Genomic DNA, 16,073 nt, shown 5'->3' with positions numbered 1-16,073 from the left:
GGTATTTTCGACTAGAATGCAATTACAATTATGCTTCAGTTTTGATATGCGACGTGAAGAAATAAATATTCTAACTTTGCTTTCTTTGTTTAGATGTCGACGATGTTTTGGCAAGAACCACTATTATAGGCGTTTTATTGTGTTTCCGATCGTTACTTGCAACTGGCCTAAAAGATGTAAGTTCTTACATTTTATTTCCATTTGGATTATTTTAGTTGCCGTTTTACCGTTTTATTTGCTAATTAAAGATTCATTAAATCTTTGACCTGTTTCCATCTTTATAACTTTTGTATACAAATAATTTTGTGCATTTAATACTTAACCTAAAGATTTTCATTTATACGGTGATCCTTTTTTGTTGTTGATTGAATCGTGGACGTGTTTGCAAGCCATACCCCGTCACACCCATAAATGAGGTTCCGACAAAATTAGTTTATGCTAGAAAACCGTAAATTGAAAATGCAGGAAATTCTTAATATTTGTTTTCTTAATTAAGCTACTAACCATACGCGAAACACCCACAAGAATTTTATCAGAATGGTCATCCATCAGAATTACATTTTTCTCTACTAAAATCTTCTTAGAATTTGCAGAATTTTCACATATCAGCTGTTAATTTTTTTGTGTTTATTTCCAGGTCCTTGATAACCGAGCTTCATTTTTGATGAAAGTTTTACGAGACTTCAAAGAAAACAACCCTCGGGATGAAATGACTGTAAGCAGGTTTTTCTAACTCTTCTGCGATTTGTCAAGCACAAGCTTCGAATTCAGAAAATAGACAAGTCACGATATAAATCTATATTGAAGCGTAGAATTGGGATAATATTTTACCCAAAGTTGTTTATAATGCTTTGCTGTTGCGGTCATTCGTGAGGCGGCTTTCGGATTTATCTTCCTGTGTTTCATGTAGTATACTTAATGACACCTGATCCTTGAACAAACCGTTATCAAACATTTGAACTTTCATCTTCACATTCACTTAACAAATGGTTTGCCCTGATGAAGTAATAAAAAAATCCCATTGTTTTCTTATCATAATCTTCGTCTTTTTAGGTTACCCACGAAATGATTCAAGCTGCAGGACACGATGGTAACTTCGATGCTGATTTATTCCACGCTCTGAGGAGTGCAAGAGGTAAATCCCACCCTGCTTAGATTCCATTTTTTAAAGATTATTTTGGTTTGTTTGGAGTTATTCGGATATTTATCCCAACCAAATGTGGTAAAAGGTTTTTGAGGTAGAAATTTAGGGCAGCCATTTGGGAGACATCAAGAAATTGTACGGTTTAGACGTTAGAAATTGTACAGACTTGTGTCCCTTAAAGTGAAAAATAACATTTTTACATGGTTAATATACCCGAAAAGATAAGGAGCTGCTATGTTTTAGAAGAAGATCAGCGTTTTCTACAAAAAGGTGACATTTGACTTAGTTTGTAAGCGGTTTTCGACATGTTTTTATCATTGTTTTTGAAAGCTGCCGATATGTTTCCTATTTTTAAGTCCTCTTTCCCTTCATTGCTTTAACCGACCTTGCATTTTTGTTGCCTGTAGACAAAAGCGAAGAAGACAGCAGTGTATGGGACTTGTTGCTGGTAAGTACTTTCAATACAGAGATTATTCGTTGATTCAGTTCCAAAATGAAGGTTCAATGGGTAGCGTATTTTGCCTGTGTATCGTGATATTATTTTGTTTAATATTCAGGCATTCAAGGTAGTAAACTTATTTCCAGGAATAATTAAACTAAAGTATGTTTTGATTCGGTTTCTGTTTATGGTATTCAGAGATAGAAAGTAAAGAAAGGTAGTCTGGTACCATAGACTGGGAGTGTTATAAGAAGTGAGACTTACGTAGATGAGGCTTAAAAGAATCTTGCGGAAGATTTAAAGGGGAAGATTAGTCGAACGGGAACTGAATATCAGATGACGTAGGTCATGAAATATCCTATAAAATTTGATAGGCTGATTGATTGCACAGCATGAAGCTTGCAATTTCGCAAGTATTGTAAACTATAAACCGTGTGGGTTTAGAAGAGAAACTACTACATAATTATCAGGAAAATTTTCATCATCACTCATGCTTCATCAACAAAACTAACTTACCAACTAACAAAAACTACAAAATCACACCTCATCGCACGTGCTATATAGAAAGCCTGGGGAGAGCGCAGAATAAACCTTCGCAGAGGCTGTATTTGCGAAGTTACTTTACAACAGCAAGGAAGCACTTGAGGAGAACATTTATTCGAGGTTTTAAAATGTTACTTTTAAACTTGCTTTATGATTAAGTTTTGATGTTCACCTGTTAAATATTGTTGTGTTATTAAATTATTATTGGACCGTTATTTGTTAATTTTTAGGTATTCTGGGCCACGACAATCCCTACGTTGGCTTACAAAGATACCACGGAGTACATACCTGCTTTGGAAGGTAATTGCACCAATCCTTCGAGTACCATTTCAACCTGTTTCAGTGACCTTCTTTATATATGATCATTTTTTTGACTGGTCAGTCTTTAAATCTGCTCCACGCCACATTCAACAGGTCTATCATCAATGTATGAGTCATCCTGCCGCCTGGTTATAAGGGAGTTTAATCGGATGCCTACCTACCGCCGAAATACAGTGCTGTAAATTCAGTATTGTGACAATTTTGTCATTAGAATTCTAGATGTGAAAACCTGTTGAATTCACAAGTGACTATCTTTCTCTCCTGCCCTCATAAGATCTTCGCCATATCCTTGGATCTTTCCCGCTTTCTAGAACACCCACTGTTTCCAAGCCCTTTATGTGGTTCCCTTAAACAGGTTTGGTTTTATTTCAGCCATCGATCATTTTATACTCAAAGGTTTAGAGTTTCACGTATTCAACTGGCTACCACAATGTGTTGTAACTCGTTACAGCATATAATGTGGTAGTTTTAAACTTAAACACATATAATTAAATAAAGACTTATTTCATTATTTCCTTTGTGTTTCAATATAACTCCTGTCGACAATATCTCATGCTAGAATCAAACATGCATTAGCTTATGCAGAACTATCCTACCCCAAAAATAAGCAATCTATATAATATGCTATTATAACAAATATTGTTTCTATTGATACAGACTAATATGATAGTATATTCTCTACACCCCTGCAGTGGCGGACACTTGGGGGGCGAGGGGGGGCGACCGCCCCCCCCAATACTTTAGAGAAAAATGGTCTTTTGTTCTAAAACAATGGGAAATGTGACGTCATCTTATTAAAACAATAGGCTTGCCCCCCCAATATTTGACCAAGTGTCCGCCACTGCACCCCTGTTCTGTACTTTCATAGTCTCTTATAGTGATACGGTTTCCTATGAGTATTACTTTCTTCTATTATTGCTTTGATCAAAGCCTTCAATGAACAAACATATCTAACTCGGTCCTAGGCCACTTTAACAACGCGCACTGCATGGCTAAAGCTGTGAATGCTGTCTCCAAGGCGATATTCACTATCACCGAAATGGATTCCAAAGAAAAAATGAAAGATTTTCTAGCTGTGAGTTTCTGCTTCTTTGTTTTGATTTTAACCTTGGATTTTGCCTGAAGTACAATATTTCGTCGTCGGATGCTCGCACGAAGCATGAAATCTGGAGCTTTTTTATCATTGACCAATACCCGTTCAATGTCCTTCGTCTTTATCGTTGGTTATAAATTCAGTCAGTTTTTTATTCTCATTAAAAATTCTATTCCATTCTCTTTTTTGCGTGTATCTTTGATAAGCCAGTTTGATTTTAACAGAATAAGATTCTCTAGCTTACGGAGCGGAAATCTTACCTCCTTATGTCACTGGCAAATTCGATGAACGTCCAGACCTCGATTATGAATTTGAGCGTTTAGCTTTTGGAAGTCGCTTGAAATCTTTGATATTTGTTTTTGATTTTAGGTTGCATCATGCAGTTTATTAAGACTGGGCATGGATCCCCCTTCGAAGGAGCTTATCCCAAAACAACGGGAATCGACTTATATACTTCTCGATCTGGTAATTGCGTAATTTAATTTATAAATTTTTCTTATCTTCTTGACATTTAAAGGCTTGACAATCATGACATAAACATTTGTTTCACTTTTGCCACTAATCAACTTATTTACCTATTTCAACATGGATAAAAAGAATATTGCTGGAGTTTTAACAAAGTTTGCTGTTTCCATTATAAGATACCTCACAACCTCAAATACTGCCTCTTCCGTATTCCGTAGATTCCACCTTAATCTATACTTTATTCTGTGGATTGTTATGAAATGTCCTAGCTGTATTCTGTTGTTTTTCAACTTCCATAGATGTTATCTGTATTTCACAGGTTGCTTACAGTAATCCTGTGGTCTTTCTGTAGATTTTACTTTAATGTGTTCTGTTAGTTATAAATATCTAACATCCGAGTTGTTCCTTATTCCATAGATTGTACAAGAGTCCTCAGACCTAAGTGATGACGTTCTTGATCTGTGTTTTCCGTACGCGCTGATGAGAGAAGCCTACCAAATTATTTACAAGGTATATGTTACATTATATGATACTCGATCCCAGTTCTAATACACAAGTCACTTGTTGTCAATGTTTCATTTCTTATTATTTATCAGCTCCACGGGAATCACCCTCCCCCCTCTACCCCTACACGAATAAACAAGCCTATCAAGGTGTCCTTGAAAATCTATGGATTTACAAACGATAGGCTTTTCGATTACATCGGCATTTTCGTGTTTTTGTCAATGCAGTTTAGTAAGTGGACACTTTTGTTTTCGTATAGACCAATTCGACTTACGGCCTCATTTTGAAAAATTCTTCAAATTATTTTGTACAAAATTTTTGACCCCAGATTCGGATTGCGAGCAAGGATTTTAGTATACTTGGAAGTTTTCATTATAGTATTGCTCACGATATTGATTTTATGACGACAAAAAGATAAAAATTTTATAAGGGATTTGACCGTGATTGGCGACTAGGGGGGTAAAGTTTCCCCCCGAATGATTTTTGCGGTCAAATCCCTTACAAGTTTTCAAACTTCATTTCTCCGTAAAATCTAAAATATAAGCACAAACAATATGAAAAATTGTATCCGGCCTAAAAAAATGGTGATAAAACGAAAATTGAGCTTTAAAACGTCGTATAATTAGGTTAGGAGAAATTTTCAAAACGAGGCCGTAAGTCAAATTGGTGTATTGCACCAGCAATTTATTGTCTTATATTTGCAAAGTTTTCCTGATTTCTGTTAAAACGTGCAAATGAAAATATCAATGTAAAATGCATTCAGTACGAAAAATTCTCTATAATAATTTTATTTATTATGATATTTTTTCATATATTTTTCACTTTGTTACTGTGTGTATTCCAGTTTCTTTCCATGTTCTTCTACCAACTCTTTCTATTTCAAACTGTTTTAAAATACTGCATTCAAAAGAATTCTTCATCTCTTATTTTTATTTCTAACCAGTAGCTCTTAGAAATGTCAGATCTAAATGATGTCAACTTTTTCTTTCAGAAACAACGTGTATACACAGGACTATATGCAAACGTGAAATCAGACCAGGAACAAAATTAACTAGCTCATTTCTAGCTAAGGAGAATCTTATATACAGTTTTTTACTGCGAATTAAAGGCCGTCGTTTGGCTTTCACGTTTTTATAAGTAATTAGTTTTGTACAAATCAATAAAATTTAACCGTATGGAATCTCATTCTTGCAACTAAAGACTGTGCATATTTTTGAACTCAAATCATTGATTAAGTCGTGTCAGTATTGGTTCTATTTGAGCTTCAATATAAATGTGCACCAAAGCCCCTCTCATTGAACTTCAATGGGGAGGGGGGGGGAGAAGGGGGTGGGGACAAACTGAAACTAAGTTTGGTTATCAATTATTAACAATACAGCGTTGCTACATAAGAAGCAACTAGTCGATGTTCAGGTTGGCTGTTCTCAATATTTTTTTTTAAAAATTTGAGGCTTGGGTGGTCCTGCGTTTTTTTCTTATATTAAGAAGATGTAAGCTGAAGAAATGTAGACATGGGGCAATATTCAACTGCAGAGCAACAGTAGATTTGTATTTTGCAAGTATTTTTCCTTGATAACATTAGCAAAAAACACCCTGTGTTGAAAGATATATCCTTGATAACAATGCCCATTCATTAGTACCTCAGCCTCTGCTTGTTCCTAATTTGCCTTGGTTTTGACCAATCTTTGGGCTCATGCTCTTGTAAAATTGTTCTGATCAGGAGTGTAGCTTTCTATAAAATGCAGGACCATGGTCCCTAGCCTCCCTTAAGCACAGCCTCTCTTCAATTTGAAAAAGGCTTTCTGGCAACCTGAACTCGTCCCTAGTCATTTTTCAGCAGGATTATCTCAAAATGTTAGCCTTTGTTATAATCCTCCCCCTAATCCTTGCGGTATTCATGCTTGAACTGGTCACTTGGCTGAAAGTCATTGAGACTGCTGGGGCTGCACGAAAGAGATGTCACAAGACATGACTTCATGGACATGATACATTAGTATAATATTGACTGAAGTAGTCCATCTCTGTACTTTGTACCATACATTTTGAAATATGAGAATACCATCTGCTGTGAAGAAGACACTGTACTAGAAACGATTAAACAGCAACCACAAAGATTGAATCAATAACTTGTAATGTCGTCCTTTCTATACCCGTATTTTTCCGTGCTTATTTTGCTAGTAGCCGTTAAATTCGTTGTATTTTTCCATATTCTTGTCCGTTCAGTAGGCCATCTTACAAGCCCTTTATCGTGCGCAAATACAGTTAACTTACTAATCGCCTCGTTTGACCAATGCAATGCAATGCATAGCTTCTTTATAACCAATCTTATGAAGTTCGATTGTATGTAACTGATCATTTTTGCTGACTTCCTACGGGTAACGTTTAATGAGTAGCAGAATAAACCAGATGTAGATTTTCTGAACTATTTTCTTTGGCAATAATCGTCAATTGAAGGAAACAAGGACAATTTATTGATTTTCAACTTACTTGATTTGTTATTCTCGCGAATGAATCTTTGTTATTCTGTGACTGGTGAGCGAGTTTATTTCATGAGTGAAAATGTGATAACTTATAGGCAGATTGGTGTAACGAAACTACAACTAAACTTTAATTGGAAGACCATTACAGGTCGCTTAGCATCGTCTGGGAGAAAATGGTGATTAACCAAGATATTTGCATTGTCTGAATATTTTTTATTTGCAAGCTTTTTGAGTCTCGTTCTTTGTGTTTCAACTTAACAACTTGAAAATCCTAAAATTTTTATTCCACTTAAGGACAAACCTGCCAATACATTAAGATATCTGGTATAAATTTTGGATAAGGTTTTTCATTCGCTTTTGAAGTCCAAGGAACAGTTCTGTGTTCTCGTCTAAATCAGCAGTGGTCTGTCAGTAAGTATTTATCTTCTAGTGAATATGTAAATCGCATCACAACATTCCACCCCACCCATTCCAACTGCTTTAAATTATGAGAAAGTACAGTACTCTTCGTTTCTTGTCAACCTTAAGACAAAGCAGAAATGTTAATTGGTTACTTTGAAATTACGTGTAGCTTCTTCATATTATCTAAACAGCGACGACAACCTAATTATTTAGTTTCTACCTATAAAAAGTAATGTGAAATCGTGTCTGTCTTTCTGAGTTTGTTTATCTGCTTTAAACTCTATAGCGCTTTACACTGCGTGGAATTTGTTGTATTTGTTAAAGCCAACGCTAAAAATACTTTCTTAAGGCATTGTATCTTTATGTATGGTGTCGTGGTATAATCGTCGTATAGGTCGCTCAGCTCCATTTGCGATAACCTTCATTTCAATGTCACTCCAATTCGAGATTGAATGGCCCGAGATCCCATCGCCTAAACTCGAGATGACATCGCTCAAATTCGAGATCGATCAAATTCGAGATCGCTCAAATTCGAGATTTATCTTGATGGATAAAACATGTTGTATCATTAGATAAAACATTAGTTAGTGTTTTCAAAAGAACTTTTATCACAAAAATTCTTAAAGATCTAAAAACTTGAAAAATCAATGCTAGAAATCTGCAAATAGTACAAAAACTTCTCTAAGCGTGCACTTCGGCATCACAACATCGTGGTGGTGGATAAAACGTTCTACCTTATTGTTCTTAAAACAAGAAATAATTATCATTTTTACGGATAAAACAATTTACAATGAACTTTGAAGGTTAATAAAAGCTACTTCTCTCTAAAGAGAATTAAACAATTACTTTAAACATGGCAAAAGTCACCTTCAATCGCCACTGGACATTGCAAATCTCAAGTTATTGTACATATTGGGGTACCCTTTGTACAACAGGATAGGAATTGCGGATAAGTGGTATTCTGTCTCTCCTTTTCGGCGTTTAGAACTGTTTTATAACAAAATGTTCTGTTTTTTTTTCTAGTCGATAAGATACTGGCTCGTGAGTTGCATAGTAAAACATTTAATTTAGTAGAAGACACGCATGCTAAAATGGAAACAATTTAGGAAAACGACTTTCCCCGAATTTTTTGTATAGAAGCACGAAAAATATTTGTAGTTATTCTATGCGTATAGAAATGTGCTTGATTTTAGAAGAAACTATGCAATTCATTTTGTTCTAAGGTCCCATGACGTGGAACAAGGGGGATGGGGGGGGGCGTACTTCGAGCTAAAATGGCAAACCAATCTTTTCAATTTACACCGTTCACACACACTTCTAGACAGAAATAACATAGAGCAAAAATGTTTGCAGCCGCTGTGCAAAGAGCTTTTGCGCCTGCAAGCTGCGGCCAAATGGCGACGCGCAAAATTTTTCCCGCCAACCGACCATGTGACACTTTGATTCCGATCCAGGCCTCCTGGGAGGTGCAATGTTATAGGGTTTTGTGTCACCACAACCACAAAAGACCTGAGCATGGCGGAGTGAACTTAAAGCCTGATCGGCTCATTTTATATACAAAATTTTACCATGTGAGTATGCCTCAAATATTGTCAGTTCCACGGAGAAAAAGTTCAAAATTCAAATTTATTTTATCTCAAAAACGGCACCATGCCGCACGCTGATTTTTTTATTGATTCATCTTCATGCCCCGAAAAATAAGATTATATTGGTTGGCATATTTGGAAAATTGGGTCACGTTCATAATTTCACCGCAAAGATACCTAACTTTAGGATTGTCAATTTATGGGTGCGATTGAATGATGATTTAAAACCGCCATACTTTTTGGGATATGCGGTATATTCATGGAAGTTTTTCATTAAAATAGATTGATCACAAATGTAAGTAGCTGTTTTTAACGCGATTTTGAAATCGCTTCGGTATTTTTCTATAAGAGTAGGAAACCAAACAAAAGCGAAATTTTGAACGATATTTTTCGGGAAGTTTTGTTCGATATTTGAATTAACGATCGTGAAAAATTTCCACCATGCCGCATCCTGAATTTTTGTATACTTGTAGTCAAAAGTTCAATTTTTTTGTATATTGTCTCCTTCAGAGGCGGAAAATTGGGTAACGCTTGAAAATTTACTTTTTAAATTGTTCATATTTCCCTTCTTGCCTAATAGTAGGCCTAGGCATAGGATACTTTAGTTTGGCAGTAAAGCATAGGCCACGAAGAGATTAATAAGGTTTTAAAGCCATAATTTAATGATATAAATGTATCTTAAGTAGATAATTTATCTATTTGACTCCATAAAAATAAAGCAGAGGTAAGGTTAAAATTCAAAGTTTGTTTTCTCATATATTTTTATATCAATCGCATCCGGGACAGAACGACACAATTTTCGCGGGCAGGTAAATCACGTCAGCATGCGCGCGCATAAAAAACATTTTTGCACTATGTTGACAGAAATAGAATCTTCTAAACCGATAGCATCTTTGTGCAAACTTTAACTGTCCCACACCACAAGAATCTGAGAGTGATATATTTTTTTTATAGCAAAATATACTTTGGATTTAACATAGCTACAACGTTATGAAATCCATCTATTCAATCTACCAATCTCGCTTTCTATTTATATTCATAGTTTGTTGTTTAATCTATCTGTTTTTTAGAGACATCCTCAAAATTAACAAGCGTCCTAGTCACACACTGCTTAAACAATTAATTTACAAAATATACATACGAAACAAAATTTACAACAACAAAAAGAAAAAATATGTTACCTATACAAATGAATTTTTCTAGCAACACATTTTTAATTTTTTTTGCCAAAGTATCAATAGCTACTTTTGAGACACAAATTAACAATCTTTTATAAAAATTCCTAGTATACAAAGCCCTATTTATCAACAAGTTTTACAAAAAACCTACAAGTCAGTTTCCTTTGCTGGTAAAAGCTTTTTACCTTGGCTTCTCTCCAAATTGCAGTGAAATTCTTCAATAAGATCTTCATGTCTGTCGTTCTTTTCTTTCTTGGTGTCTTGGTGAATAAGATTAAAATCTATCTCAGTATTAACAATCGATTTCTTATCTGCATCGCTTGGATCTTTCTCTTCACAACTCTCAGCATCATCTTCTCCAACATTGAATGGGTTAGGTTGATCAAAGTAGGTCTTCCTTTGCATTCGGTCAAACAGTTTCACTAGAAATATCATGGCGCTTGCAACTGCAAAGTTTGTTCCTGTTACATACAGCGCAACATCATAAGAGTGTGTCTTCTCACGAAGCCATCCTAAATAAAGATTTTGACAGTTGAGTCCATTCAATCTGGACCTGTATTTGTATTGCATTGTATTTTTGCTACTTACCTCTCAAAGGTAGTATTAGGTATGCTTATCGAGCCAGGGCATTTTTTAAGGATTTTTGAGTGCTGGGGCATTTTTCAAAAAGGCCTATGCTTACCTCAAGGAATTGTATCGGATTTATGAACGATTGCTTATGATTGTTACCCCCCCCCCCCCCCCACCTGTAAATAGTCCAGGAAAAATGCCCATTTGCAGTTTACCGGCTTGCCCTTTTTGCCAACTGCATAACAAAAAAGTGCCCTTGAAATGCTTATACGAAATGAGCAAAAAGAGTAGGGGGTGACCCTTCTGGCCACGATCCAAATCCTTGTGATCTGCTTGGTGAGGGGTGGGGGCAAAGCGCCCTATCAATAATATTATCAATAAACAATGGTACAACGCTTTAAAAAATTGCAACAAAATTACTGCAAAAAACATTCTGAAATGCATTTACAGCTTATCTAAAGGGCATGGTCGCCAAAAATTTTCTGCTCGCTTTGCGAGTTTGTTACAAGGATCCCTGTATCGAGCAGTGTCCTAGTCCTTTCCTAGTCTAGCACACATCGTGATTCCTACGCCTGGAATTAAAAAGAGCTGGCGCCTTTCCTCACTCTGGTTGAAAATGTGGTCACGTCAAGGACTTGAACCATGGACCCTTGGATTTGTAGTAAGCTACCCTAAACACTGGACCTGGTCTTCTGACTTCTATATATACATATACAAATACAAATGTAAACACTAATTTCTATTATATGTATATATGTAGAGTTATACGGGTAAAAGTCTCAAATTCAGTTGTTGCCGGAGGGCTATGCCTCAGGATTTACGTACTGGATTAGGCAGATTCTTCTGGTATCCGGAGGTTAGGCTATTTGGGTATGTAGGCCTTGAAGGTTTAGTAAGGTCAGGGCGTACGCAAATAGTGAAAGATATACAGGCACAAAGCAATACGACGACGAGAATCCAATGTCACGAGATAAAATATTCAAAATAAATTAAATTTAAGGAATATACTAATATTTCGCCCCGGCATACAGGGCTTCATCAAATAAAAAACGAAATAATGAAAGCTTTGAAATGATTAGCCTGCGCCCAGTCCACAAACGCTGCCAAATTCATGGACTGTGCAATATCGATATATATCCTGCCAAGGCAAAGGGCTGAGTCTAGTTTATGAAAATAGATTTTGCAATGAAACCATTGAAATCTTGCATTAAAAGCCTCGAATGAAAATGCACTGCATCACCAAAGTCGTATGCAACCCCTCTTCCCCATCCACTCCCCACCAACCCCCTATCCCCCAGCGAAACGGAATCCCTCAAAGGTCACTTATCTGCAATGTGTTTGACAGTTATTTGATTTCGGTTGCGATTGGGTGTGGTAAAATCTTGATATTTTAGAAACCTTGCAGATAGTAAGAAGACAATGGCACTTACCCGCTAGAGGTGGTCCTGCTAATACAGCTGGCGAGAAGCACATTAGAAATATGCTGTATGCTCTGATAACATTTCTGTTCCCGACCAGATACCGAATGACAGGGACACAAGACCCTGCCGCCGCACCAACGCAGAAACCCCACCCAACAGCATACAACGCTAGACCGGTGAAGCCTGTTGCCAGTGGACACAAAAACGTGCTTATTGCCATACCAAGCCAGGAAGATTGGTAAAGCGTTAAGCATTTAGAGTCAAAGAGGCTGATAAACTTTCCCGCGCAAACCTTTCCAACAGATTCCATGATTGCTACAAACCCTGGCAATAATGCGGCTTTGGTATCAGATATACCAAGGTCCCCTGCAAGCCGGGTCTACAAGAGAGGTAAAGTTTAAATTTCGATAAGCTAAAATGACACATAAATGTTATATAAACAGGAGCAATTTTTTAGGGTAGTTAGGCCTCGTGTTTTGGGTAGTTAGGCCTCGTGTTTTGGTTAGTTAGGCTAAGAAACTGACAACACAGGGGCACCTGCTCATAAAACAAGCCTCGTTTCAAAGTAATTGTCATAGTTTTTACTTCAGCCGTCCATAGTCATTTTTAAACAAACTGGCTAACATTTGCTTTTTTTTTAAAATCAAGCTTTTTGACAAACTCTCTAGCCTCAGAGACTTGGGAGAAGTTTGACACCCCCTTTATCCTTTGCATTATTGGGACATTGCCTCGACCCTTTAACAAGTTCGTACGCACATTCGAAGTAGGCAGGTGTATAACAATGTGAGAGCATTTTTAGCACACCCAGGGCACCAGTTCTTAAAGAAAAGTTTTGCTCCTACATCCCTGGCTACTTGAGTAGGTTTTGCTGCTGTTTCCTTGATATTTGGATACGTCATGCCTCCTACTAAGCAATTTGCTTTGTAAGGTTATCGGTTTGATTATGAGCAATAGATGACATACCAGGTGGACGTATGTGACCAGGTACACCGAATGGTATACAAAAGATGCTAATAACAGCAGTTGGAAGGCCTTATTCTTCTGCAGTGGTGGATATCTTTCATCAATACTATCCCGTCTTCTGCTATTCTCTGATTTGAGCGTCTTGGCCTTTGGAGGCTTGAAGGTAATTCCGCAGAGGAGCAGTATGAGTGCGGTCCCGGATAATATCTGCATACCCATCTTGAAAGCAAATTTCCTGAATATAAGTTCCTTCAAGCTCGATAAAGCTAGTGCGCCAGTACTTGCGCCACTCAACGCAATTCCCAAGGGCATCGCGTAATTATTTCCAAAAAAATGCGGCAAAACGAACATTGACGCAGCTTGGCAAAAGCTGTGGCCAATTGCTACCAGAACACCAATGGTAAAGAAGAGGAGGCTGAGGCTATTTGCAAATGAGGATAAGAATAAGCCAAGTCCGAACAGAACAGAGCCAATCATCATTGTCTTACGTTGTCCAATTCGCTCATCTATCCGATAGGTGATCGGTGATACCAGAAAACATATTGAAAATGAAATTGACGCTACCCAAGCTAAAATATAACAAATAATTGACGATTATTATGATTTCGAAATAAACAAATGAATGCGCAATAAATTTTAAGGTCAATGCGCATGTTAACAGGAACGATGGGTGTTGGTGTATTCACTAGATATTCAATTCATCAATGACTTTGATAATCAAACGTATTTGTTTGGGAGACACGAACAGGAGAAAGCCTTTTGATGAATGAGGCAACCCTCCGTTCAGTCGTGATGATGCGCATGGTACGAAATCATCATTGCGCATACCCTTTGGTGACAGGACGGAGGGTTGCCTCACACACTTAAAGATTTTCACTTGCTCGTCTCTCTAACAATGGAACAAGTCATGCCCTTCTTCCAGACAAACACTAGCCCCCGTTTCAGAGTCATTGCACATGCGCATTATCACTTGACGACTTTACAGGAAGTTCAAGAGTTGTGTGGTCACAGGCAGAACAGCTGTGCGAGTGCTGTTATTAATGCGCATGTGCTTTGACCCTGCAACTCTGATTGGTTTAAGACGGTATTGTTTCGAAATAAAAGGACAAAAGCTTTCGTCTCCCGAATAAACTCCAGATAGTCAGAATGATGTATTCTTTTTCCTCCAAAAATTAAAATTTTATCCCGTTCAGCATAAGCAACAGATACTTTGTGCTGTTTTTTTCTTACCTTAGGATTAAGCTGTTTGGAACCTGTAAGCCTTTTGAAAAACGGATATCATTTAATTTTACTCAGGCCTGAGCTGGGTCATACATTGTTAAGATTTATAGAACTGTTCACAAAACTGCCGCGTAAATCTTTTGTCTGCCCTTTTCACGCGAACATCCGTGGATACATTGACCCTGTGTGACAAAGGTAAATAAATGGCAAACTAAGGTAAATGTGGCTCATACTTATGACTACAAATGGCTACAGCTGTGCGCGAAAGAAAGGAGCGTATCCAAGTTCACGCAAAAGACTGTAGCACTAGCAGAGATTGTCAATTTTGACCCAGAGGCTTTGCCAAGCTACATTCAATGTCTTCTATAGTTTGTCGCCTTTTATTGAGTTTTTATAGGCCTTCCTAGTTTCTGTAGTTAAATTGAACGTTTGCTACAGTCAACAACATGGTTAAAATAGACAATCTGATTTTTGCAAGTTAGGCTCTTCAACGAAGGTTCCCATCTGGATCTTCTGATGTGAAATAAACTAACAAACAGAAGCAGGCAAAACGGAGCAGGGAGGGGGGCACTTTTTGCGAAAAATGCCAAATATTAAGTAAAAAACTACCAGTAAAGCCTCTTTTTATACGGTTTTAGACCCCCCCACGTTTCTCAAGGCTCCGCAAAGTGCCTGAGAAGTGGCAGCACTTTGAGTCAAGGAAGGGGCTTGTGCCCTTGAGATTTTAGTATACCCCGCTTTATACAGCCAATATATCTCGGCTTCCCGAATAACGTCGGCATTCCGTGGATTTCGTTATTTCCACTTCGAAAACTTTGGAGGTTCAATTCAAGCCTCCTGCTTGCTTTGTATTCACTCGTAGAGAGATTGTGTCAGAGTTATAAAACATTTTCCTTTATGAAAAGGCTTTAACAAAAACGGCGGCATAAAATCAAACTTTCTGTTATCTTGATACGTCAAACTTCCTTTATGACGTATATTTTCAAATATCAGGCTTTTCAGAGATCAGTTTCTGTTTCCTTATAATGCCAAAACAACTGTCTTTATGTGAACAATAGCAGTCAGACCTCAAGTCACGAGGTTCTTTGGTGATGTCTTCGTGAACGACAGGTCTAGATCGTCCTTGCTAGACCATCCACTGGTCCGGCCGTAAGCCGATGACAGAATTTGTCAAAGAAAAGCGAGAGTTGCGAAATCTAAGTTCAATTATGTTTTCTTGAAAACGAAAGCTTCTACTTGCTTTCAGCTAGTAATATTTTCTCTTCCAGTCCTTTTTCCCGCAAAGGTACAATGAAATATAAATTTATTTCTTTTATAAAAAAATTAAGTGCACTGACAACCAAAACTACTCACGAGAATAACATTATCCTGTATAAAAAGATTTCTATTTATATTCAATTTGATTCATACCTGTTTTGGCATCTCCCTCTTTAAACACCCGTAGCAACTCAACATACAGCGGACCAAAAGATCCAAAAAAGCTCATCGCCATGAACTGTACAGTGAAACTCACACCGCATATGAACCAGGCATAGCATCGGCTTTTTTTGCATTCATTTCCGTCATATTCCTCCTCCATATTTGCCTGTCCACTTCTCTTTAACGCTTTTTCGATGGTTGTATTTAACCGGCCGGCCTCGCTCTTCGGGACATCAAATGTTTTTTGCTGTTATGAGTTTCCCCTGTTCATCAGGTCCAGGACTCGCCACTGTACGCATTGTTCTCCTACATTTGGACTTTGAG

General features: G+C 37.3%; 2 protein-coding genes across 2 annotated transcripts in view; one reads left to right on the top strand and one right to left on the bottom strand.

The window, feature by feature from the left end:
* The window catches only part of LOC135696567 (nck-associated protein 1 homolog), a 23,746-nt gene extending 16,115 nt beyond the window's left edge, over positions 1–7,631 (top strand). Inside the window, exons 27-35 of the mRNA XM_065216000.2 lie at positions 94–176; positions 638–715; positions 1,054–1,135; positions 1,552–1,592; positions 2,357–2,426; positions 3,413–3,522; positions 3,910–4,005; positions 4,423–4,515; positions 5,501–7,631. Of these exons, the coding sequence (XP_065072072.1) occupies positions 94–176; positions 638–715; positions 1,054–1,135; positions 1,552–1,592; positions 2,357–2,426; positions 3,413–3,522; positions 3,910–4,005; positions 4,423–4,515; positions 5,501–5,560 (713 nt within the window). The 3' untranslated portion in view covers positions 5,561–7,631. The remainder of the gene's footprint in view (positions 1–93; positions 177–637; positions 716–1,053; positions 1,136–1,551; positions 1,593–2,356; positions 2,427–3,412; positions 3,523–3,909; positions 4,006–4,422; positions 4,516–5,500) is intronic.
* Positions 6,352–16,073, bottom strand: LOC135696569 (monocarboxylate transporter 13). The gene is made up of 4 exons (XM_065216003.2): positions 15,741–16,073; positions 13,110–13,678; positions 12,156–12,525; positions 6,352–10,667 (listed from the first exon to the last, which is right to left on the bottom strand). Exons 1-4 carry the CDS (start codon positions 15,907–15,909, stop codon positions 10,303–10,305), a joined length of 1,473 nt encoding a protein of 490 aa, XP_065072075.2. The 5' UTR covers positions 15,910–16,073; the 3' UTR covers positions 6,352–10,302.

Source organism: Rhopilema esculentum, chromosome 18 (genome assembly GCF_057945365.1).
Source record: "Rhopilema esculentum isolate cy_ngs chromosome 18, ASM5794536v1, whole genome shotgun sequence".
NCBI classification, from domain to species: domain Eukaryota; kingdom Metazoa; phylum Cnidaria; class Scyphozoa; order Rhizostomeae; family Rhizostomatidae; genus Rhopilema; species Rhopilema esculentum.
The sequence above is the reverse complement of the archived record's forward strand: the minus strand, read 5'-3'. Positions and strand labels throughout refer to the sequence as shown.

Excerpts from the sequence above, each read along its gene's own strand:
- LOC135696569 (XM_065216003.2), bottom strand. The coding sequence starts at position 15,909 with ATGGAGGAGGAATATGACGGAAATGAATGCAAAAAAAGCCGATGCTAT. Across the intron at positions 12,526-13,109 it reads TGGTCACATACGTCCACCTG|ACCCGGCTTGCAGGGGACCT; the intron begins GTATGTCATCTA and ends CCTCTCTTGTAG. Across the intron at positions 10,668-12,155 it reads AGCAGGACCACCTCTAGCGG|GATGGCTTCGTGAGAAGACA; the intron begins GTAAGTGCCATT and ends ATCTTTATTTAG.